Source organism: Phyllostomus discolor, chromosome 3, assembly GCF_004126475.2.
Source record: "Phyllostomus discolor isolate MPI-MPIP mPhyDis1 chromosome 3, mPhyDis1.pri.v3, whole genome shotgun sequence".
In the NCBI taxonomy this organism is placed as follows: domain Eukaryota; kingdom Metazoa; phylum Chordata; class Mammalia; order Chiroptera; family Phyllostomidae; genus Phyllostomus; species Phyllostomus discolor.
Genome location: NC_040905.2, coordinates 174,148,916 through 174,174,933, shown reverse-complemented (window position 1 = coordinate 174,174,933; position 26,018 = coordinate 174,148,916). Strand labels below are relative to the sequence as shown.

The window sequence follows — 26,018 nt, the reverse complement described above, 5'->3', positions numbered from 1 at the left end:
TCAAGTGAACAAAGGATAAGGAAGTTTAACAGAGATTTTTTTAGTTTAACAGCATAACTGAGAAGTAAAGCACCAACCAACCATCCTTCTCTTCTACCTACTGAAAGGAAAATAAAAGTGAATTGGGGAGCCTCTAAATCTTTTGAAGCAGCTTCAAAAGGAAGGAAAGAGACAAAACCATTGAAAATATACTGCTATATATGATGCAGGATTCTAACAAATTCCCAAAGTCTCTACATATATTACTGAGTACTACATCATTAGAAATATAAATGTATAGAGATATAAACTATTTGGTATTAAAAACAGAGCTTGCTGTATAAACATATGGTATGTCATTTTTATCTCTTTATGAGAGTAACAGTATAAAGATCTCTAACTGGCCCTTTAGCCTAGAACTCCTAAACACTCACCACGTGGTCAAGGATGACCTGAATTAACAATTGTAGGACCCAGGAGCCCCTGCTGTTGTCATTTTGGAAAGGAGCAAATTCAGCACCTAAGGAACCTCACCCACCCTCAATGCTACAAATTTGAAACATTAATACTTTGTGTAAGTCCACAGGCAAGTCTGAATACTGAGATCTAGCTAGAAAAAGCAGCAGCAAAGACATTAACATAAGCTGGAATCATTAGAAAAGCTAAAGGTTTTTTTAAAAGCTTCTGGTTCCAGTCAAAATTAAGGTGTCTGTTCCACGAGCTTTGCAGAGCTGTGGATATCTTGCTGTTCTTCGAAAAACAAAAGAAAAATCTACAATAAGCATGTTCCTTTGAGAAAAATACCACGGTTAAGTTTTTGAAGCCATCGAGTTACTTTCAAATTTAGACATGGTTCGGGGGTACAGTGTATGTCGGAGAGGATGTATTCACAGCTGATGCATCTCCAAAAATTTCTTCATGAAGGCTGCCAGCTCCTGCACGTCCTCAATCGTGACGGCATTATACAGAGAGGCCCGGATGCCTCCCACAGACCTAGAATGACCAAAGACGCTGCCATTAACAAAAGCATCTAATTTAGCATCAAAACAAACCCTCCTTCCAGTCACCCCCACAGGTGGCTGGGAGCTTCAGCCATCTAATCATTAGCAAATTCTTCCTAATGCAGTGAAGGTCCACCAAGCTCCCACATAACCTGGATGAACTCAGCAGGAAGCAGGGAGCTGGCAACCACCGCAAGGTAGATGTCTTGCCTCTTGTGTGACAAGGACGTGTATTTGTCACAGGGCAAGCAAGATTAACTACTCTCTCTAATGTTCAGCTGCAATCTGTACCTACTGCCATCTGCAATCTGCAGAGAGCACCAGCGATCTGTTCTTACACCAAACAGGGTTGCACCTGCCTCATCAGATGTGGATGGTAACCCCTGTGCTGTAAGATCAATTTAAGACATTTTCAAGGGTAATTTTACCACAAATGTCCAGTCCCTGGAATTGTGGCTCCACCATGCTCTCCACAAGGGAATCGTGCTAAGGGCTCTATAAGCAACAAGAAGGATTATCCTTGTGACAATTGGTATTCTCACCAAGTTACAATAACTGCTCCTCCAAGCTGTGCGGGCTCCGAGACTCGTTTCATTCCGCATCTGAAAAACTAAACCAGCTCTGGCTGGTGTGGTTCAGTGGACGGAGCACCAGCCTGCGAACCAAAGGGTTGCCGGCTCGATTCCCAATCAGGACACAGGCCTGGGTTGCGGGCCAGGTCCCCAGTTGGGGCCAAGTGAGAGGCAACCACATATTGATGCTTCTCTCCCTCTCTTTCTCCCTCCCTTCCCCTCTCTCTAAAAAAAAAAAAAACAAATAAAATCTTTAAAAATAAATAAATAAATAAAATCTTTAAAAAAGAAAAACTGAACCCATGCTCTGATGAGCTTCTAGTCTGGCTGTGTACTCACCTATGCCCTTTCAAGGAGATCATATTGAGCTCAAGGGCTTTATCGAGAAACCTTTTTTCTAAGGCATCGTCCCCTTTGGCGCTGCCAATGCGGAATGGAATATTCATCCTGCTTCTATTCTGGGGCTCCACTGGACATCTGAAAAACATGTTTATTACTCCAGCAACTTTTCTAAAATGTGCAAGTGTCATTAACAAATGAACAGAAAAATGCTCAAACATTTTCTTAATGCAAACAGGAGATTAAAAAATAAAAAAACGGCCCTGGCTGGCATAGCTCAGTGGATTGAGCGCGGGCTGGGAAGCAAAGTGTCCCAGGTTCGATTCCCAGCCAGGGTACATTCCTGGGTTTCAGGCCAGAACCCCCAGCAACCGCACATTGAATCTCTCTCTCTCTCTCTCTCTCTCTCTCTCTCTTCCCCCCCCTAAAATAAATAAATAAAATCTTTAAAAAAAAAGGATTTTAAGATGTAAAAAAATAATAAAATAAAATTTAAAAATGTGCCCCAGGACATTTATAATCTACTCAGGCAGCAGAGGTGTCAAACTCATTTTCACCGGGGGCCACATAGCCTCGTGGTTGCCTTCAAAGGGCCAAAATAATTTTGGGACTGTATAAATGTAACTACTCCTTAACTGTTAAGGAGTTGAAATTACCTCCGACCCTTTGAAGGCAACCTTGAGGCTAGTGTGGCTCCCAGTAAAAATGAGTTGGACACCCCCAACTTAGGGAGACCCCTCTTGCAGACAGGCCAGTGAGCCAACATTCTCCTGTATGACGTGTACCTAATCTTTATGGGCCTCCATTTCCTTATCTGAATGTTGGGAATAACAATGGCTACATTTCAGACTAGTTGTGACAATTTAGTGGTACAACATGGATGAAGCTTCCAACAAACATATGGCAGTCACACAGCAGTATGAGTGATGCATTCGCTACAAGGCTGCAGAGAATAAAATGTATTGGTCCTCACTGTGGCTGAAAGACTTCAAGATAATGAACAGTAGTTTTCAAAGTTCTTCTTGTACTGCATTGTCCCAAGCTGTGTGACCTTGAGTAAGTTACTAACCTCTCTGTTGTGCCTCACTTTCCTCATCTATTGAAGAGTAGAAAGGACAATGGAGCCTACCTCACAAGGCTGAGGTGAGAATTACGTATATTTTTAGAAAATTTTTGTGGTGTATTTTTAAATGGCCACACATTTCTCTACAGTCCTCCCAGCAAGAGGTTGGGTCTAGTTCTCCCAACCTTTTGAATCTGGGCTAGCCTGTGACTTGCTTTGACCAAGAGACTGCAACGGAGGTGATGCTATGCCACTTCCATGCCTAGATCGCATGGGGCATGCAGCTTCTACGCCCGGCCTCTTAAAACACTGCTTCCACGTCACTAAGCCCAGGCTAGCCTGCTGGGAGTAAGGCTCCGCCAACAGCCAGCATCAACTCCCAGACATGTGACCGAGGCCATTTTTTGACCACTGGCTCCACGTGAATCACCAGATGACTTCAGCTGAATAAGCAACCCCAGGGGAGAGCAGCAGCAGAACTGCCCAGCTGAGCCCAGCCCCACCTGCCGACCCAAGGAGCCACGAGCAGAGAAAACAGTTGTCATTTTAAGTCAGCCTTGCGGTGTTTGTGATACAAAAATAGATAACTGATACAATTTAGAACAGCGTCTAGAACAGGGTAAATGCAATATAAGCATCTGTTAAACTCAATCTATCTTTTTATTCCCAGTACCTTGCACAGGACTTATGCAGACTCTCAATACTGATGAGGGAATTTTTTATCTAGGATGTGGCTTCAGTTCCTGATTGGGAAAATAAGCAGCCAAAATGATTTTTCATTGACAACCAAATGAGACAAACGAAAGAGGAACGGACATGCTTGTCTGGAGTAAAAGGAAAGTAAAATATGGAACAACCCTCTTTCTCCATCTTCTCAGGCACGTCCTGTCTTAATCTTCCACTTCTCCAGCATGGGAGTCATTAAAATTAAACACCAAATAAAAGCAGTGTGAGGAAGCCCCCATTAAAAGTTATGCTCTCCCCCGAGGGCACATCTGTAATTCCTGTTCAAGTTAATAGGACTCAAGTGCGCTCCTAACACGAAGAAGAGACCAAGGAGGGAAACCAAATATCTGATACTAGGATTGGAGCCTGAATTCTGGGACCCCCTTTCTCAGGAAGTGGTAGGTGTCATGGCTGACATTTAAATTAAAAATTCAGTGGATACATTCTTGATATTTTACTGCCTCAGGCTTCCAACATGAGGGCCCAATTATAAAGGTGAAGCAGCAAAAAGCAGAGCTAATTTAAGAAAAGGAAAAAAAACAAACAAAAAGGGGGAAGCATGAAGAATCTGTGTTTTGAGCTCACCCCCCAGCTCTCCCGCCAACCCTGCGTAATCACCCAAGTAAGTGTGACAGCAGACATTACCGTGACAGCACCGATGTTCTGAAAGCTAGAAATGAAAGACGAAAGTGGTACATAGCAAATACTTACATGATGCTCTCTGATATGAGGCTGAGGACAGGAAAAAAAGATTCAGGGGAATTAACTGCTCCCAATGTAGCGAGATGGCTGGGTAGGGAATTAAAATTCCGTGTGAGAAGTGTGGTAGCAGCAAAGGGCTGTGGAAGCAGAGCCAGGCACGGAATTCTTTCTGCCCTTGAGAAGGCACAAAGGCTCCAGAGGAGGGGACAGGGGAGCGGTTGGGACGGGAGGAGCCGAAGGACAGGCACTCTAGCAGAGAACTTGCATCTGCGAAGGCGAGGGGCCCCTCGGCAGGTTCTGTGCTGAGACTGCAGTGTCGGCCTTCCAGCTGAGGGAGGGCAGGAACTGTGGGAAGCCCCGAAGGCATGCTCTGCCGGGCACTGGATGGGATCCTTGAGCAGTGAGAAGCAGTCAGGGGTTTGGGATGACAGAAAATGGACACCTGCATTTTTCTTCTACCCTCTCTCTTTCCTCCTCAGGCCTGGACCCCACATGAAGGTGGTAAGAAAGGTGACCTCAGGTATGGATTCGGATTCTGTCACTTGGACATCTTTTTTCTTTTAAATCTTTACTCAAAGATATTTATTAAAATTTTTTGAGAGAAAAAGGGGGAAGGAGGAAGAGAGGGAGGGAGAGAGAGAGAAAGAGACATCAATGTGGGAGGCAAACACTGATCCACTGCCTTCCATACGCACCCCAACCAGGAATCGAACCCACAACCTAGGTATGTGCCCTGACTGGGGATCGAACTCGCAACCTTTTGGTGTACAGGACAACACTCCAACCAACCCAGCCACCCAGCCAGGTCTGGATATCTTTATAATATTAAAGTTAACATCTAATATAAGCACCATGTCAGGAATACCCTAAGTATTTTCCATAATAACCACAAAATAATAATATTAAGAGCTAACTCTTTTTTTAAGATTTTATTTATTTCTTTTTAGAGAGAGGGGAAGGGAAGGAGAAAGAGAGAAAGAGAAACATCAATGTGTGGTTGCCTCTCATGTGCCCCCCACTGGGGACCTGGCCCACTACCCAGGCATGTGCCCTGACTGGGATTCGAGCCAGTGACCCTTTGGTTCTCAGCCTGGACACAATCCACTGAGCTACACCAGCCAGGGTAAGAGCTAACTCTTAAGGAATGCTCCCTCTGTGCCAGGCACTGTTTCTAGCACTTTGTACAACCAGTGCAAGAGCACATGTACTTAACCCCTATATTATACACTCTTTATTCACATGCATTTTTACTTAATCCTCATTAGAAGTATGTACCATCATTACATCCACTGTACAGATGAGTTTAGAAGAGCAAGGTCATTTGCTCAAGTCTGCATGCTAGGTAGTTAAATGGCAAAACAAGGTTTCTAAGCTCAAAATGCTATACTGCTTATGTGAGCTCGACTTGGAGTCAGGCAGCACGATGTGGGTGGTTAACCCATGGAATGAGCACAGGAACATCTGTGGTTGTCTTCACTGGTCTTGGAGCTTCCTGCCAAGGTCACTGGCAGAGCTGGTGCAACTCCCAGGGAACTACCCAGGACTGTGCTCATTAAAGAGGCTGCCTTACCAGTCAGGGGGGCACAGAATAGGGGACACAAATGAGAAGCAAAGGTGGTAGCAAATGGTAAATTCTAATACTAGGTTACACTTGGTATTGCTCTCTGAAGTGGCTACCTCCCCTTTGAGGCCATATTTCCAGAGTTTGAAAGAGAAGTGAAGAATTTCCTGAAAACCCAAGTGAGTGCAGGGACAACTGGAGAGCATCCAGCTGCAAACACTAAGGCGAGGCGGAGTGAAAGCCTGTCCTTGGCTTGGGTACCCCGGTCCCACGGGAATGTCATGAGCCAGGATGACATTTTCTGGGCAGGTGGCCCAGAGAGTAGATGGAAGTTCCCAGGAAGAGGTTTTTTTCTGAAAAGGATGCAAGCTCTGGGTCGAGTTTTGAATGGGAAGGTGATTAGATTCCCCACAATAGGACCCATCTGGCACATTGGCTTTGGCAGGCTGCCTTCTGGGAAATGCCCAGGTTGGGTGTTTGGAGTTACAGGACCTTAGAAAGAAAGAATTCAGGGCGTGTGTGTGTGTGTGTGTGTGTGTGTGTTTAATTCCCTAGGTTTTCTCCAGAGGTATCACTTCCCTTATTGTGAGGTGGTATTTTACACATATCCTGAGAAATATATGGAGCCAAAAGCTAATAGAAAAATTGGTTTCCCCTCCACAATAGCTGGCAAGCGCTTTCACTCACATTCAGGATCTGTGCACTGTTTGGAAGTCAAGAAAGACAACTTATTGCTCTAAGTTTCCCCAGAGCCTAGAACAAGGCTAGCCCAGAGTCAGTGCTCAAAAGGATGGATGCATAGATGGTAGTTGGATGGGTGGGTGGACAGACAGAGGAATGGATAGACGCGTGGAATGGATGGATGGATGAATGAGTGACTAAATGAACAAGTAGATTAAGCATGTCCTCAGATCTTCCCAGACTTTCTAGTCCTGGCACAGACCATCCCTCCGGGCAGCCCCGTCTCTTCTCCCCAAATACACTGTACCTTCTTCCCTTGGTGCCTTTGTGGGGTCATTTCTTGAACTTCCTAAAAATTGCCAAAAATATTTCTCCCCTCTTCTCTGCCTAATTATACTCTTGCCCAAGGCTCAAGCTCATCTAAAAGCCCTTCCTTCACTTTCAGCCAAGGCAATAGCTTCCTCCTCCAGTTCAGGCCTCATTATTTAACCCGTGGCCATGAGTTCCTAGATAAGGTCGAGAGCTTCCAGCAAGTCTGTGTGTTTTTCCGCCAGGGAGCACGCAGAGGAAGCAGGCAGTGGGAACAGGGGATCAGCCTGGGCGAAGTCCTTACTGTAAAAAATGTCACCGCCCACTGGGAGACAGGTCACAGAGGCTGGGATTCCTGGAGTGGGGATGCAGAGCCACCCAGCCACCAGCCCGCCAATGTCCCAGAGAAAGGTGAATGCATCCATTTGCCAAAAGCCCCTGGTGTGTACACATTTTAAAATTCACAAGAGGCAAAATGTGAAATAAAATCTGTCGACTTACACATAGAATCCTTGCGAATTATCAATGACATCATAAATCATTTGAGATTTGATGGAGCTAAGCTTCTCCATGGCTGCTGCACCACCGTTGTTCTTAATCCACTCCAGGACCAAGCCCATGACGTAGATGCTGCAATAAAGATTAAAACAAAAAATCCATTTAGTTCAGCTTTGCAAAAGTGGAAAGGCATTTGAGCAAACTGTTAAAATGGCAGCAGACACAGACAAGACGAAAGGGGGCCCCTGTGTAGACCAAGGGCAAGATCAACCCGATTCCAGGCTCCAGAAAGCCATTCAGAGCAGAGGTTTAATTAGACTGCTCCCTGGATGCCACACCAGCCCCTACGTGTCCAACCCAAGGCCTCATGCAGCCTTCACGACACTTCCCTGCCTCCACCTGCTGACCTTCTGTCCCACCACAGGCACCCTCAGGCCTCTGGGCCCACCCCACTGTTAATCCTTCACTTCCTAAACTCGCCAGAGTCCTCTGCCCGTATTTCCCAGTACAGCTTTTTCCCTTTACTGTTTTATCTTGTGTGCAAAAGGAATTCAGCTCTTCCGCCCCATAGACGGCATGGGGCCCTGCGCCTGGCAGGAGGCTGCGTGGCACAGCGCTCAGAGCACAGGCTTCGCACAGTCACCGTCCAGACTCCAGTCTCCGCACTGCCACTCACTCACAGATTATCTGATTACCCAGTCTGATAATCAGATTACACAGATTATCAGTCACCTCGGGAACCTAAGCCTCAGCTGTCTCATCTGGAACCAGGGAGACCCACCAACTTCTGGTGGACACGTGGCACTTTAACTGCCCTGCTCTTCCCAGCTCCACCTTCCTGTCCGACAGGCAGATCCAGCAGAATCCCTTGCTCCCCTGGTCTCACAGCTGGGCAGGGGACCTACCAGACAAATCAGAGCCTTCCCGGGCATTCTCTGAATTGGGAGTGAGGAGAAAGAGGCAGACATGTGTTGGTGGAACTGTGAGACATGAGGTGAAGAGCCCAGGGAACATTAGAAGGATGCTCATCAGAAAATAGGACGTCAACACTCCAGCAAGGAGAAGCAAAGATCAGAAATAGCAGACAGGGTGGGATTTGTATCCCTGGTTCCAGGAGGAACCAATAAACCTCGGTCCTTCATGGAGCCTGGAACCACATACTTCACATTTCTGTCACCTGTGAGACCTCAGGGCTCATGAGGACTGCAGGAGACAGGTTGGGTGAAGTGTTTAGCAGAGGGCCTAGCACATGGCAGGTGGGCCACGCAAGTGGTCGTTAGTAGTATCTTTCATTGCTCAAAACTAAACCAAAAACACTTGATGTTGAAGAGTGGTGGGTGGTTCCCCAATGATCTGAAAGCCCCTCCTTAAAACACTCTAACAGCCAGACGTTTGTCCCAGGGAAGACTATTCACTGAATCATCCAGGGAGTGAAGGGCCCAGGTGTTTCCACCCTCAGAAAGCAGCAGAAACTGACACTGGGCCGCCCAGCACCCACAACCATGCTGTAGCCTTTCCAGAAGGTTTTCCATCCTAGCTCTCCAGACAGATCTGGGAGAAATGAGAAAAAGTAGCTAGCGGCAGAAAGGGAAGGGAGGGCAAGGCAGAAAACAGACCCTGGGTAAATACAGTCTCAGCTATAGCTCTCTGGATAAAGCCTGAGAAAAATCAGAGGGGAAAAAGAGAAAGAAGTAAGAGAAGACGATGAGTATTACTGAGGTCTACTTCAGACCAGGGATCTTATGGTTGTTCTCCCTTTTATCAATCCCAATAATCCTGAGGTCAAAGCTACCGCTATCCTATTTTACAGATGAAGAAACTGAGGCTCAGAGCTTAACATGGCTAAAGTCTCCCAGCAAGGCGCTGATCAAGCCAGGATTCCAATCATAGTCAGTCTGACTGCAATGCCCAAGCACTTTTCACTAGTAACAAAGGCCTCAGCTTCCCCAGGTTCTCTGGGACCCTGAGCCACTAGTTCCCCTCCTCGTGGGGCAGCCAGGCTGGCACCAAGCATCATAGACAGTTGCCAAGTGCAGCTGCTTCAGGGCATCACTGCATGTGTGTGTATGTGTGTGTGTGTGTGGACATGAGTGTGTTCCAGATATGATGCTGCCTGCCAACCCCTCTGCTCTGTAAGATCCTCCAGAATCCCCCAAAACTGCTTGCTCCCCACCAACCACAGATATCACACCCTGCCACAAGATCTAAGGAAAAACCACCCATTTGCCTGTTCTCGGACAGTATCTTCCTGAGGTCACAGTTTGCTTTTATCTGCAGCTCTGTTATCCCAGGGTCCCCCAGCCACTATTTTGACCATCACAGCCAAAGACCTTGGCAAGGCCCAGGCCAGGTCCACAGTCCCAGCTGGACCTTGGCAGCAACACACTGCCTCCTCAGCTGCTGGCATGCTCAGCCCTGCTGCCCGAGCTCTCTGGCTCACCTAAATGCAGTTGGAGCAGGCAGAGTCGCCAGAAAACCCACCCATTTCACACGCTGTCCAGAGACAGCACCCCTAGCCTAGGTGTCTGAAGCCTCACCAAGAGGCAGAGGGCTCCCTAGGGACCAGAAGACATCCCCAGAATGGAAGGATGTCTGGCGCCTGTGACTTTACCGCAGCTTTCAGTTCATTATGAACTCCTGTCTCTACCCCTTGCAATCCAGAATCTTCAAAATACAGGGCCCCAGAATGCTCACACAGCTTTGCAACTTGGTCTCGACTCTCCCCACTAGCAGTGCAACACTAGGAGCTGACTTATACTTTCACATCCAAAATGCCACCTGCAAACACAGAGCATGGGTTTGCCACCTCAGCCTGCCTGTTACATGACCACAGAAACCACAGAACATCTGCTCTATGGAATACCATACAGCAAGTCAAAGGGGAAAAAGGGCAGCCATTGGAGCAGATACGGCCATGTTCATATGTTGTTGGGTGGAATAAAGGAATTCACAGAGCAGGGTGTATGGGAACTTCCATTCTCATCACCAATTATATGGCTCTGTGTATGTCCTATGCCCAGTAGGGGTCTGTCAGGACACACAGCCAGCAATTACTAGTGGTCACCCCAGCGGGCTCTGGTCACTTCAGAAACCTTTGCTAAGAGCATGTGTTACTTTTATAAATTTTTAAAAGCAATACAAACTACTCCCTGTGCACTAGGGCTTAGAAAAATCATACCAGAAGTCACCAGAAAACTCTCCCTGCTGTTTTAAAGACTCTAACTCTGCACATGAACTTCTGGAGTTGATGATGAACAAGGCTAAACCCCTTCAGATAAGAAAGGTGGCCTGAATCAGTGGGGTTAGTTTGTTTCTTATTATTCTACTTCATACTACAACTAAAATGAACTTATACTTATGGGTTCACTTAATCACAGGAAGTAAAAACTGTTACAGGTTAGAAAAAAACCATAGACATCTTTCTGCTTACCCACTAACTGGGCTCAAGGTAGGTGTTCCACTAAAGGGTTAAACAGAACGACCGAGTGTCCTTTATTCTACCCCAATTCACTGCTCAGAGCTACAAGCCCATATCTGCATGCCGGTCAGTCATCCAGCACAGTTCACATGAGCTTCCCAGGGCCTGCAGTTACTTGGCTCCGATTTTAAAAGAACAAAAAAAAAAAGCTTCTTTTCAAACTCAGACCTTTTCAAGAATTTCTGTGTGACAAGAAGTTCTGGAGTCTTCTGAAGGCCTGAGATGACATTCAAGATTGGGGAGGATGTTTTGCACAAAGCTTCATGTCTCTGTGCATGAAGTTTGCTCTCAGCTGGAGGAGCTACCATTCTCTAACACTGAATGTTTAAGTTCTGCAGATGAACTCTACATTGTTCAAGTTAGAAATTCAGGGTAATTGCTCAATTACACAGACTTTTATTTTGTTCTCTTTCTCTTCTTTGGGGATAAAAGAAAGCAAAGCAACTTCCAGGAATTGTCTTCAGGCAGAATCCATTTAACCCAAGCTCTTTCATCTTCTCCATTTACATGATTCTAATCACATATTAACTATCCTGCCCAGGACGGACAGTTATCACCACTCTGATCTGTCTGGGGAAGAAACTTGGCCTTTTTTCTGTCCTTGTCTCGGGCTCAGCACACCCCTCAGGCAGGCAAGTGCTAGGGAGGCAGTTCCTGCCCTCCACCTTTCTGTCCTCCCCATCCACCCCTAGGTGACCAGCTGCCCGAGTGGTCAAGGCCTAGGGCCATGGCTGGAGAGTGACCCGAGAAAAAAGTTCCTGTTCTAGGACTTTCTCTGTGTTTCCTTTCATCTCCCATTACACAGCCAAGCCTACATTCTCACTGTTCCCACTGATTCCCCCCCAATACTAACAAACAGCATATTCATGTTTTCACTACATTTTTAAAAGTGTGTTTCACAGTAACTCTTGGAGAAGGTAGCAGGAGAGTGACAGCTCCCCTTGCTCCTCCAGGCCACAAAGGTGCTCTCCCCGTCTCCTTCCACCTTCCCAAAGCCAGCGGTGGCCCCTGAAAGACTCACCTGACTGAGAGTCAGGCCCTGGCCCCACCTCCTAACAGGTAAGAGCCAACTCCTGCCATTGTGTGACCTGGCTCCCAAGCCCCATCTCCAGGAGCCATGCCCTTAAGGGTCCCCAACTCTGCCCTCAGCACACAGCACACCCAGTTGTCATTTCCAGGCTGGCCAGTAAGCACTGTGTTTCCACTGCCTCGAACCCCTGACGTGAGCAATCGATTCAGCAATGCCCCCGCCCCCACTGCCCCATCCCTAACAGATATTTAGAAACACTTTCAAGCAGGGTGAAGCCCAGTGGAGTTTACAAGCAACCAGGAGACTTCACACAAGAACACCCCGTTCCCTGAGGATAGCAGGGGACACAGAATGAGCTTCCACGTATCACAGACAAAACTGGCAGTGGGAGAGCTGAACTCCAACAGCCACCTGCCTTCCTGAGATGGTACCCTTCAATCAGAAACAAGTCCACACTGATGATTTTGCTTGAGAAGAGCACGAAGGTTCAGGGTATACACACCCAGGCTTTGGAGACAGGCTGCCTGGACTCAAATCCCAGCTCCACCACTCCCTACAAGAGTAGCCTTGGCTTCCTCACTTGCAAAATGAGAACAATAACAACAGTACTTGCCTCCTAAACTGCTTAGGAGATTAAAGAGTCATTCACATAATATATTACTACTTTACATCACAGCTGCCCTGGAAACATAAACCCATCAACTCCGGCTCTTCCCTCTCCTTCTAAGGCTCTGGGAACTAACAGTGGAAACAACAGTACCCATGCAGCAGCTAACACCTATAAAACATCAAGTGCCAGGCCCCCACTAACTGCACTGAATGTATGTATCTCCACTCATTTAATCCTCACAGCAACCAGCAATGAGGAGGGTACTAGTATTACTTCTGAAGGGACGCACTGCACAGATAGGTTAAGTGACTTGCCCAAGGTCACATAGCTAGTTAGTAGTAAGATCTCTCAGGCAATTGTTAAATCCCATGTGTCACAAAGGCTTTACCAAACCACCTGAATCTGGGAGTTAAGAGATCATGGGCAGGCTGAGAGGCCTGGAGTGCCGCTTACAGGACCCCTGCAGAATGAGCGAAAAACCAGGAAGGTGTTTGTCTCAAGACAGAACGTTTGCTGCCAAGCACTGAGCTACCTTGGAGCAAGCCATAGGGAAAGAAAAACAAAAAGCAGGGGAGACCCAGTGTTTGAAATTCCTTCTCCCAGTTTTCACTGATTGTTTGCAATGCAGCCACAGCATTTCACCTGCAAAAAGCGCTGCGGTTAATGGTGAACCACCAAAGCTACCAATATCAAACAGAAACACCCCTGCCCCAATAAAAAAAGCTAGAAGACTGACTGACCAAACAGTGCACAGAGCGTAACGAGGGACACGTGAGCCGGTCAGCAATTCCTAATAGGATACTGAGGCTATTAGGCCACCAGTTCACGGAAACACACTACTTTAAAGTCGCCTCTGCGTTGATGGAAAGGAGACCCCCTCGACTGGCCCAGAGGCAGCCCAGCGGAGTCACCTGAAGCAGGGAGGAGTGTTGTACAAGGAGTTGTTTGCGGCCTGCACTTTGTACTCCAGCACGGCCGGGCACTCCGTGAGGGCGAAGCCCAGCAGGTCATCGCGGATGATCACCACCGTGACCCCCGCGGAGCCGACGTTCTTCTGCGCACCGGCGAAGATCACCCCAAACTGAAAACAAGGAAACATACCATGGTAAGCGCACTCGGTCATTTTTCTGCAGAGTATTTAAACTTCCTAACTGCCTTCTAAAACATGATTTTTATGAGGAAGTGACTGTTCTATTCCTATTCAGAGCATATTCTCTCCCCTAAAGGAATCGCCATCTGAGACACTCGTGCGTTCAGAGGCCTGCAGATTACAGTCTGCCTGGGCCTTCTCCCCAGTAAGGGGCTGGCCCAGGCTCATCACTGTAAAGGCCTCATACATATTCATATCCACTCTGCATACTTTCCACTGACACCCAAGATAGTCTTTAAAATAGGGAGGCTAAAATGTCCTTGGTAACCAAAAAAGCCACAATTTCTAATCTATTTGCATTCATATAAAGGGATAATCAGAAGAATGCTGAAACATAATGAGATAAGCTGACTGAGAGAGAAGAAATTTTAGAAACAGATCTTTAAAGGTACTTCAGGACATTTTGTCATGTACAATATAGAACCCTCTCCCATGTCTCCCCGTGAAAACTTAACGAAAACCAACTGGTGTCCCAAGTGGGAAGAGGGGACAGCCTGGCCCAGGAGGAGTACAGTTGACATTGTTTAGAATTTGCAGTAAAAGGTAACTAATGATACATACCAGGCCATAACCAAAATATATGTCCAATGGAATATTATGCAACCTTAAAAAGGAATAAAGTTCTGACACATTCTACCACATGGATGAACCTCAGGGACATTCTACTGAGTGACATACGCCAGACACAGAAGGACAAATACTGTATCATTCCACTTATACAAGGTAACTAGAGTGGTCATATTCATAGATACAGACAGCACAAACGGAGGTGACTAGGGCTGAGGGAGGAAGGACGAGGGAGTTAGCGTGTAACAGGTACTGAGCTTCAGTCTAGGAAGATCAAAATTCTGACGATGTGTGGTGGTAATGATCACACAACAGTGTGAGTGCACTTAAAATGCCACTGAACTACACCTAAAAATGGTAAAATGACAGATTTTATGTTAAGTATATTTTACCTCAATTTTTTTAAAAGGAAGATTACAATTTAGTCATTTTTTAAAAATGCTTTACAGATGTTATGCCCCCTTGCTGCAGGCACCTGGGTACACTCCTCCCACTGCCCACCGTGGTGCGCCACTCAAAACCTATGTCCGAATGCTCTTGGACTTGGGGCGGATACAAGGCAAAGGGGCTTCCTGTACCCTGAGCTTGGGTAATCTGCATCTTCCCTCGAAGACAGCAATCCACTCCCAATATATTGACTAAAAAGTTTTCTAAGAGCCACTGTCAAAGGCAAATCAATTCCCCCAAGGACTCGAGTGTGACCCTGGGAGGCCGTCATTGACACAGGGCTGGGAATGTCAGGAATTACACATCTGACGGTCAGTAATATCAAGTGCCTGCTGGCCTGCTCAGTGGGAGCTGCCCTGGCCTCAGGGTCTCTGCTGGCCCACAGCTCCCCAACCATTTTTTGTTCTAGAATACACGTACATTCAACTGCTCTCGCAGAAACCAGGATGCTGGGGTCCCCTCTTTTACACTCTACCTTGGAAACGTCCACTGGCTTGGATAGGAAGTTTGAGGACATGTCACAAACCAGCACCGCATCCTTGACGTCAGGGATAAAGTGAAACTCCACGCCGTGCACAGTCTCGTTAGCGCAGTAATACACATAGGAGGCCTCAGGGCTGAGGGTCCAGGTGCTCAGGTCTGGAATTTCTATCACAGAAGACAAGTTGAAGACACTACACTTTTACTCCTCATGTAGATGGAGTCAACCAGGAATAACTCCCCTCTCCTAGCAGCGAAAGACTGATTCCAAAGCATTCACAAGTAAAAGCACCCTCTCCATCCTGCATCTATAATCACTGCCCTCATCCTGAAAGGATGATCAGTCTCACTCTCCTGACTGTTAAATCTTCAGATACAGCAGGTGAGTTTTGGGTTTTTTTCTTATAATCCAACGTCCCCTGATAGTCTAATATTTTCCTCTTGGCGATCCAGCCTCCCTCCTTCTCATCCCATGTGATTGCAGTGGAATCAATTCCACCCCAAGCCCCAAAGGTACAATGTGACTCAGGTGCTGTCACATGACTGATTTGGAAGAGGGCACATGAGACATGACACTGTCATGGGAATGCTTGAGCTCAGGCACTGAAAGTTGGAGAATATAAAGTCAACAGGGGTTGCAACCATCTTCTAAAACTGAGGGGACAGCTTTCCTGACCGTGGAGCCACTACAGGAGACAGTGAGGGATACCAGGACTGGAATTAATGTTGAGGCCCTTGATCAAGCCATACCTAAAGCCAAACCAGACCCTGGGCTTTTCAGCCAAGTGAGCTCATGAATGCGCTTTTGGCAGCAGCCACTTAGTAGTGTTAACTAGTACAGCCATCCGATCTAAATGGTATCCAACTAACTACCAAGAAGGAGGAACAAAACAATAAAAACCAGCACAGACTGTCCTGAGCAGGAGTAACTGGGTATCTGAGGAGGGACCACATGCCAGTGAACATTCCACTGTTCACCTCTGCTCCCACACTTACTTGTGTAACTCCCAAGTTTAGGGTGGACAATATTCACAGTCCCAAACTTCTTGGCCTCTTCTGCAGCTTTTGCTGACCAAGCTCCTGTCACCACATAGTCGGCACATCTTCCAGCTTTCCGTCCAATCAGGTTTAAGGGAACAGCACTGAACTGGCCAGACCCACCTCCTTGCACAAAAATCACCTTGTAGTTGTCTGGAACAGCTCTGGGCACAAGCACAGGAGACAGTGACTACAGACTCACAGGGTCCAAGCTGGAGAATGAGTGATTCCCTACTGGCACGTGGATGGAGATACCACCAGAAAAATGGGAAAGTTCCACTACCACTTTACCTTTCCAAATCTAGTCATTTATTCACTTCTTGGACAACTATTTACTGGCCCTGTGGTGGAAGCCTATGGTTACTGTTTGGACAGAAGCTAGTAACCCCCTGCTGCTCCTTTAGGGTATGATCCCACTGCCATTCTCAGTCCACACTGTTCAAGAGTGACCAACCCCAGCTCTAGGGGATGAGCACGTGACCCAAGCTAGCCATTGGGGTTTGGTTCTGACTACTCTGATTAAATATTGGAAAAGAAGAGCTGTTTCTACCTGGTAGGAACCAACCCTGCAACCAACAGTGGCCACCTGATGAAGCTACCACATGAAAAGGCAGGGCCAGGGGCCGGAGAAAAAGACCTTCCTGGCATCATCTGAGCTCTTAAGTCATCCTGGACTTTTCCATCATGCAAGGCAATATATTCCTCTTTTTTTCCCAAATATAAGCAAAAGTTTATTTAGAAAGTCACAGAGGTAGAGTCAGCCAGGTGGGCTACATGGACTCAGGAACCAAGTTACAGAGGCAAAAGAACGGACTGTGGAGCTCAGGGGAAAGAAAGCAAAGATAGCAGTGCACCTGAGGAAAGGAGAGGAGGGAAGGGCACGGGTGAGAAAGAGAGAAAGCCAATGTATTCCTTTCTACGGTTAGGCCAGGAGTTGGGCTACTGTCCCTTGCAACCAAAAGTCCTAAAAGAATTTATATGCTGGTTCATGCTATGAAGCAATACAGAAGGATCTTTGCTCATGCTTTAGGTCTAATCACATAATGAGGCACCCAATACACATCGAGATTAAGAGTGAAATTTTTTGACTCCAGCATGGAAAATCAAATGATGGCTGGATGATTACCAGCAGTACAATACAGCCTGCTCCAGAAGGACTAGGCAATGGAACCCGGACCCAAGCCTTTGAGTGAGGTCGGAGCTTAGGAGCAGGCAGACTGAAGGCAGACAGCAGGGGACGGAGCCCAGCAGGGGCACAAGCACCAAAGGCCAGGGCAGTATGAGAGGGTGTTGGGAAACAGGTGGTGTGCAAATAACCTGGTTCTGAGCCATGCCTGCCTATCTCCGTGCTCAGCAGGACAGCAAAGCATGCAGGCAGGCCTGAGGAGGCTCTACCCGTGAGGTTTTCAGCAGCTGGGGGACTGGCACCCACAGCAGGGTTCCAGGGCTATGTTCTTCACATGCAGGGTGGTTAACAAGGCCAAGAACTGGAGGAAAGGACACTGGACAGAGGCCTAGGTACAGGGATACAAGGCAGGAACTTGGCAGGAGATAAGGGGATGGGCCCATAAATTGAACTGGGAGTCCAGTCTGAAGAGGCTCATAGCCACGCGGGTCAAAAGACACATAGGGCCAAGGTCCCCAGCACTCCCTCCATGGAGGACATGGCCTGTAACCCAGCGGGCAGAGCTGGCGTTTGAAGCCGAGCAGGTGGTCACAGTTGTGAACACTCACCCCGCAATGGGTTCCTACTGCTCCTCACAAAAACAGCACCAAGCCCCCCACCAGGCATTTATCAAGGCAATTTAAAAGGATAGTAATGAAACAGTTAGTACAATTCCAATTTTGTTAATGAAAGAACACAAGGATGAACCCTAAAATGTTAACAATGATTACCCCAGACGAGGGGGGTTATAGGTAATTCCAGTTTAATTTGTGAGTTTGTTTTTTCTAAGCTTTCTATCTTGAACGTGCACCAGTTTTGTGAGCAGGAAAAAAGGTGTGTGTTTCCAAGGTTACTATATTCATTTATGTGACTACACTGATATCATAAGGTCTCTCCTTTACATAGCAATGTATTCAAGGTTTCCTCTGGGTAAGAAAAGCAGCACAAACAACCTAGGAGAGTGTGTTGGAGCAGCAGTTCCTGGAGTTCAAAACTCTTAAAATAACCCAAAGAGCCTATTAAAAGTGACAGCAGGCCTGGGTAGGGCTTAGCATTCAAGTTTTTTAATACTTTCCCCCAACCAGGGGGAAAAGGCGATTCTGACAGGTTGTGTGAGACCCGTACTTCCAGAACCAGCGAACTGCACTGTGGTTAACAATGCTGACAAAGATGGCCATTTCTTGGTCATTCAAACCCCTTTTAGGACAGCTGAACTTCTAAACTCCTGGAAAATCTTTCCTAGATATAATGATTGCAAATCTCTGGACACACTACCTAAAATAAAAACACATAAATGCAGGATGGGTAACAAATAACAAGCATTACGTACTAACTTAGTGAATTTGAGAGAATCTTAACAAGACTGTTTTTACTTGCCGAACATTCTAAACAGCGGAGTGTAGAAAATAATGTAATAGACACCCAGGCATACATATTATCAAGCAAAAGAAACAGTTTGGTCTTTAAAATTTTAAACTTACAGCAGTTCCCGCACAAGATTCTCTGTGTTGTTAAGAATCTTAGCAAAATCTGATGACCTGTGGCTCATTTCTGTGGAAGGAAAGATAACAAAATAAGTACCAATTGAAAACCAAATGAACACAAGTAACTTCAGAAAGAACAAAATTTACAAGTAAAAGAATAAGTAGAAATATCAGTTACATTGCATTCAAATTATGGGCCAAGGCTCACTTCATTTAGAGGAAAATCCAAACTGATTTTCAAATTGCAAGCATTGTAGTTTTACGAGGGCTGTCCAGAAAAAGTCCAGCCATTGTTAATATAACAAGAATGGTTTGTGCAGCATTGATATAATCTGGCAGCCAAAGAGAGTGGACTGGAATGCGCATGTGTGAACAATGATGACTTCACTGCCAGTCAGTGGGGTGGTAGACACTGTTGAGTGAGCATGTGTACTGTGTGGCCGACGCATTCAAAATGACTGAGCGAGTAGAACAACAAATCTGCATCAAATTTTGTGTTAATCTTTGAACTTCCCTCTATGAAAACTATTCAGATGATTCAGAAGGTTTCAGAGATGATGCAATGAGTGTGCAGTGCAAACAAAAGTGTGGCACGAGTGCTCTGAAGATGGTTGAGGATCTGTTGAAAGTGATCCCCGCTCTGGAAGGCCTGCAACAAGCAGAACACATGAGAATGCTGAAAGTGTGCAGGCTGCAATCAACAAAGATCAGTGACTGACAGTGCAAGAACTAGAAGCTGATCTGGGGACTCCAAAAACTGTGTCTGAGAGTTTGATGCAAGGTCTTGGCATGAAATGTGTCGTGGCAAAATTCGTTCCATGGCTTCAGCTACCAGGGCAGCAGGAACATTGTGCTGCAGTTGCTGATGACTTGATTCAAACTGCTACCATCAAATCAGATCTTCTCAAGATCATAACTGGAGATGAATCGTGGGTCTATGGGTAAGATCCAGAAACAAAGGTCCCACTGTCCCAACAGAAGTTGCCTGGTTCTCCATGCCTGAAGAAGACGCAGCAAGGTTGCAGCAAGATCAAGATCATGTTAACATTTTTTTTTGATTAGGAAGGTGTTCTCCATCACAAGTATGCCCCTCCAGGCCAAACAATTAATAAGGAGTACTACCTCAATGTTCCTCATCAGTTGAGATGCAATACAACTACAAGAGCCTCAGCTATGGGCAACTGGTGATTGGCAGCTTCCTCACAACAATGTGCCCACTCTTGCATCACATCTTGTGCAGAGTTTTTCGGAGAAACATCAAATCACCCAGGTGGCTCACACCCCTACAGCCCAGATTTGACACTCTGCAACTTCTGGCTTTTCCCAAAACTAAAATCACCTTTGAAAGGGAAGAGATTTCAGGCTATCGATAAGATTCAGGAAAATATGAGGGCAGCTAATGGCGACTATAACCAAGGATTCTGCAATGTTTGGAACAGTGGAAGAGATGCTGGAAAAACTGTGTGAGGTCTCAAGGTGACTACTTTGAAAGGGATTGAGGCGTCACTGCATGCTGTTTCTTGTATCGTGTATCTTCTTCAATAAATAACTATTTTTCACATAATGTGGGTGGCTACTTTCTGAACAGTCCTCACAGCAGAATGATTTTTTGAGTGGCAGTTTCAACCTCTCTTCTCACACACATGGACATATGTGTGATGTTTGCCCTTCGGGACAATAGGACAAAAGTCTACACCATGAGCTCACCTCACAGACATCTAAGTGCATGTCCCACACACACAGGAACAATATTTAATAGCAATGAGCATGCAGTTAACCCTATGGTCTCTTAATACTATACCGTCTTTGGAACTACAAAACAAAAAAAGAAAGAAAACTTCAATAAAAGAAAGTAAGTTTCAGAATTCAAAGGTCTTCTTTCCCAGTCATATAAAGGAGAAAAACTTAATGAAATTATTAATTGGCAAGATCTACATAAAAAGCTTATATATTTATAAACTTTTAATCAGTTCATTTGTAAGTATAGTAAAAACTAAATGAACATGAGGCAATATTATAAATGTTTGGAAACTGAGTTAAGCAGAGTTGCACACCAAGTTTCCTATAAATGTCTGGGACACTGATATGCAAAAAAGTAAGAACTTTTTTTTTAATCCTCACCTGAGGATATGTTTATTGATTTTGAAAAAAAAGAGGAGGGGGATGGGGAGAAAGAGAGAGACAGAGAGAGAGAAAAACACTGATGTGAGAGAGAAACATCAATCAGTTCCTGCTTGCATGCACCTGGACCAGGTATCAAAACCACAATGTAGGTATGTGCCCAGACCTGGAATTGAACTTGCAAACTTTTTGATGTATGAGCGGGTGCTCCAATCAGCTAGGTCACCTGGCCAGGGCTATAATAAGAACTTTCTGATCTCAGCTCCTACAAATAACAAAACCAATTAGGAAATGCTGAGATGTACTAAATTTCACTAGCATTTATGTTTATGTTGATTCCAAAATCATTTCCATCAAATATGTAACTAAAATTATTAAATTTTAAAAATATATCTACAAAAGCTTATAGAAAGACCCTGTAGAAATTATGGGTTTGATGCATTTAAATTAGTTCTCTTTGAAACCTAGACATTCACAGAATCCAAAAATAAATCTTACCAAGAACACTAATCCCAATGCCTTTGTGGTCTAATAGTTCTTTTTGTATCTCTAACAATACCTAGAAAAAATAAAAGAAAATAGGTGATTTAAACATTCTGTGCACAGCTCTTCTGGACAAACAAAACTGGGGGGAGGGGCAAACCCACAGAACCTATGAGATCAGGAAGCTTCTGTCCCCACCCACAGCCAATCCCCTTCCTCCCACAGAGCCCAGAAGATGCAATTTTCACAAAAGTTGGGTGTGAAATTATCATAAATGATTGATGCTAGGACACAGTTTTTTCAAAGGCATGAATTAGCTTAGATTTTTTTTAAAAAAAATCACTTGGATTTAAAAGAAAATAAGCAGGTATAAAATTTTCCTGATGGCAATTCTTTAAATGTCAAGATAAAACTGCTGGGAAAAACTAAAATATGTCCCCTCCACAATCTCATTTGCCACTGTCTTAAAGTAAAAGTACAAAATGCATCAAGTTCTGGGTTCAGGGAACAACAAAAAAAAGTCAGCTAGGCCCCAAATTAAACAGATAACTGGATTATCCATAGAATTGGTGTAGGTGCTTGACTTGAATGGGTGGGGTAGGGATGAATTAGGAAGCACCTGCTGTGAATGAGGACTCCTCCAGGAGTGACTGATGTACTCATCTTTGGTCCCAACAACTCAGCCATGAGGGTGATATTCTTGTGTTTAATTTGCCCATGAAAAACCTCAGCTGAGGCTCCAGAGGGTGACAGCTGTGTGCACTGGCCAGCCCCTTGGCCCTTCTTGCAGGATCCCTGCAGTCCCATGACCACTTTCTACCTCACAGGGGCAACGAAGAAAGCAGGACCCAGTTTAGGGCCAATCCCAGCACCAGGAAAGGGAGAGGGGAGCGGAGTGAGGGCCACAGCTAAATCTCTCCCAGCTAGGGAGAAGACCCATTGTTTTTTTCCCCCCCAAAGGCATAGAAAATGCAAGTAACTACAAACTGAGAAGGAAAATACCTATTTTGCAAGCCCTCATTGGAGATGCGTGCTGACACGTTTATGAATGAAATGACTGATATCTGCATTGGTTTTGACATAATCCTGGGGAAGGAGAGGAGAAAGATGGTGTGTGTGCCTATGTGTGGGGTAGTGAGAGGGAAGGTTGTTGAAACAAGATCGGAAAAATGTCCATAACTATTAAATCTCAGAGGCGGGTCAATGGATGGCTTTATATTATTCCCTTTCTACTTCTGTGTATGTGAGAACTGCCACAAAGTAAAAAGAGAGAAAGAAAAGCTCAAAAAATGTGTACAAAATATGGTGAGGTAAGACTTCTATAGAAGCATCCAGCTATCAGAGACGGTTTCCTTAAAAGATACAGGTTAAGGAGGACATCATAAAACCATCTAAACTGGAATGTGACTTACCTAAAGAAACAATACTGAACAATAAAGAATTAGACAAAAATATTCCATTGAAAAGGGAGTTCAAGAATTTGTCATTGTTTTGCAAACTGTTGGATGCTTATTAGCACTGGCTGATCAAATAAACTTTAGGGAATCCTCCCCTTCAGTAAACAGCAACATCAATCTGTAATAGAATCATCTTTGAACTTCTGTTTAAGACTATATTTCTCTTATAGATAGTGTTCTTTCAAGATATTCATAAGTTTATATCCAAAACCATTACAAAGAGTTTTAAGACTTCCATCCATAAAGCACTGTCCTCTTAATCCAATGGAGATTCTTTTTTTTCAAGCTGCAGAATGCTTTTGTGGGTCACAAAGAATTTTTTAAATGAAACTGAACAGAATAGCACAGAATAGACTACGAATTGTGTATGTCGTAGTTAATTAGGCTATTTCATGAGGCTTTTGTTTTAGTTATAATCACGTATGTACTTGGTCATTTTGTAAAATATACGAATTTTCCACAGGGACTAAATCAAAGTTTGAAAAGTTTCTCTAATCCTTTTTTTAAGATTTTTATTTATTTATTTTTAGAGAGAGAAGGAAGGGAGAAAGAGAGAGAAACATCAATGTGTGGTTGCTGGGGGCGTGGCCTGCAACCCAGGCATGTGCCCTGCCTGGGAATGGAACCTGGGACACTTTGGTTCACAGCAGGAGCTCAATCCACTGAGCTCTGCAAGCCAGGGCTTCTAATCCTTTTAATTCAATTAAATCAAGTTACATACAAAGCAACATCTGCTCCCAGGGTTACAGGGCACATCAGAGGGCAAAAATCCTCCCCAGAAAATAAATAACAAATAATTGCATTACTGATGACAACTGTCATTATAATTAATGCATAACAAATTGCACAGGGAACCATATTCTGAACCGAAAAGAATAAAAGGGGAAAAGGGTGAGGAGGGTACAGGAAACATTTCCACAGCTCTAGCAGAGACTCTGTCCTAAAACGGACCGCAATAGCAGAGAAAAAATGTCTTTTTCTCTCAGCTACTGTGAGCGCTGTCCTTAGAAAAGTAAAACGTCCTTTCCCTTCTAAAATTGTAAGATTCTGTTTTTACGATACAGAGGAGGCTCTGTCCCCAGGAGACTTCTACCCGGTTCTACAAAAGATAATTGTGAAGTAACTGGCCTCCTATTGCTACAACATATTGTCAGAATCATCTTGGTTAGAAAAATAAAAATCCAACAGCAGCAGCCTTGGCAGCTTGTCAACGCATTCAAGGCACTTCAGAGACTTCGCTGTGTTCACAGCTGCCACGGGCTGGGGCCGAGGGAGCCAAGGACCTGGGACCTGGCTGGGGGTTGGGAAGGCAGGGAGAGAGCGCCACTTGCACTAGAAAGATCTGGTGGAGGGCGGGGAGGATTTCAAACATTTTTGGCTCCAGAACAAAGTAAAGGAAACTAGGCTAGCAAACCAAAGACTACCAGAATATGAATACTCTAATGCTTTTTGGGGACAAGCCGGTTTTATACAAAAAACAAAAACCCGACGCGCAAAACAGCTGAGAAAAAGGGTTTAGGGAAGGGTAGGTTCTGGGGGTGGACATGGAGGGACTGGAAGGCTTCCAAATTTATCGTACATTTTTGAAAAGCAATGTTCTCAAAGTGCCGGCTAATCCAAATGCTGTTCACAGGGCAGGGGAGTGGGGGAAGGGGGCGATGGGGCATGTGTGGCCCTCCAGTTTGCAATCCCTTCCAGTTAACGTGATCCCCATTCACATTCATTCGCACAGCATCCATTCATGCACCCACTCAATACTGCCTGGCTTGCAACACTGCCCGCGAGGTGAACGCAGAGCGAGGGGCCTTCTCTTTTTCGCCGAGCCCACGCGGGGGCCTAAGAAAGTAGTCTGCAGGAGTCTCCAATTGTACTACAGCGACGCGCCACTATGCCCCAGCGGGCTGAGTCGTGCACACCTCCGAGCAGCTGCAAAGGCATGTTCCCCGAGCTTCCTCCCCCAGCTGCCTTTCTCCAGAAGCACCCCTGCGAGAGATCCTGAACTGGACACACTCTGGTTTAGAGCGTCCGGGGTACTAGGGGCAGGGATGGGGATCCCAGCGCCCAGTGCGGTGATGCACAGCTACCGGAGCAGAGATGCACAGCCACTCGCTCTGACTGCACTTTCCGCGTGGTCGCTGGGACTTACCGATCGTGGCAGTTTGGCAGGCCCGGGCCCGAAATTGACCACCTGCTTCGGAGCGTCCATGCTGCTGCGGCGTAGGCGGGGAGTCAGTTGGAGAGAACAGAACGCGTGGGCTGCGCGAGTGTGTCACTAGTGCCGACCCTCTGCCTTCTTCCAGTGCCCGGCTGGCGCCTCAGATTGGCCCGCACCGCAAGCAGACAACTGCTCTGATTGGCCCTCTCTATAGGGCTGGCATTCCCATTGGTCGCGCTCACTAGCCGCGGCCGGAAGCCATTGCTCCGGCTCGGGTTTACTGTTTCAACCCTTTCTTAGATCAATGCAAGGCGTGCGGGAGATTGCACCAGCCAGAAGGCTCAGCTGCGCCCCAGCCCAAAATTCGTGGGCGGAGGGAAAAGGCTGCCACTGCCAACCTGCGTTCCTGCTCCTGTACCCTAGATCAGGCCGGTTTCAGTCCTCCAACTCTGACTCCAGACCCTTTCTCTTGGCCGCAGGAGGAGATGGAAGTAAATGCACCCCCTTTCTCCCATCCAACCTTGCACGTCTCCTCCACCAGCCCCTGGGCGCTGATGCGTTCGTTTCAGAAGCAGCAGTCATTAATTCTACAGACTTTTCTAAGCACCCCACAGCGCCAGATACTCCAGTGGAAAGGCGGGACTCCCAAGGATGGTACTACAGGGTGAAGAATGGGCCCGGGGTGCGTGGGTAGGTGATGAGGTTCTTTGCACGTGCTTGCACTGGGGTCCAGAGTTCCTGCAGGATTAAAAGATAGAAGCAGCTAAGGATTCTGAGAGGATCCCTGGCCTGGAAAACCTGGGTGTCCCCAGGCAAGTCCTTTCAAGTTGCTGATCCTTCATTTTCTCTGGTGAAACCAGCGAGCTGGAACCCGGCAATAGCTCTCAAGTTCGCCAGCGCCAACAAGCTGTGAGTTTAGAAA

The 26,018-nt window shown here is 46.0% G+C and overlaps 1 protein-coding gene across 1 annotated transcript; it reads right to left on the bottom strand.

The window, feature by feature from the left end:
* Positions 1 to 25,265, bottom strand: LOC114505195 (phosphoserine aminotransferase). The gene is made up of 9 exons (XM_028523086.2): positions 25,088 to 25,265; positions 21,500 to 21,560; positions 18,878 to 18,947; positions 16,190 to 16,395; positions 15,189 to 15,361; positions 13,461 to 13,630; positions 7,435 to 7,563; positions 1,892 to 2,029; positions 1 to 972 (listed from the first exon to the last, which is right to left on the bottom strand). Exons 1-9 carry the CDS (start codon positions 25,145 to 25,147, stop codon positions 867 to 869), a joined length of 1,113 nt encoding a protein of 370 aa, XP_028378887.1. The 5' UTR covers positions 25,148 to 25,265; the 3' UTR covers positions 1 to 866.
* Between the last annotated feature and the right edge of the window lie 753 nt (positions 25,266 to 26,018).

What these genes read in the sequence shown, in the direction of transcription:
- LOC114505195 (XM_028523086.2), bottom strand. Translation starts at nt 25,147, where the DNA reads ATGGACGCTCCGAAGCAGGTGGTCAATTTCGGGCCCGGGCCTGCCAAA. An exon ending in AGCCAGTGGACGTTTCCAAG is followed by an intron (nt 13,631 to 15,188) that starts GTAGAGTGTAAA and finishes CCTTGTTTTCAG; the next exon opens with TTTGGGGTGATCTTCGCCGG. An exon ending in AACACTCCTCCCTGCTTCAG is followed by an intron (nt 7,564 to 13,460) that starts GTGACTCCGCTG and finishes TCTTTATTGCAG; the next exon opens with CATCTACGTCATGGGCTTGG.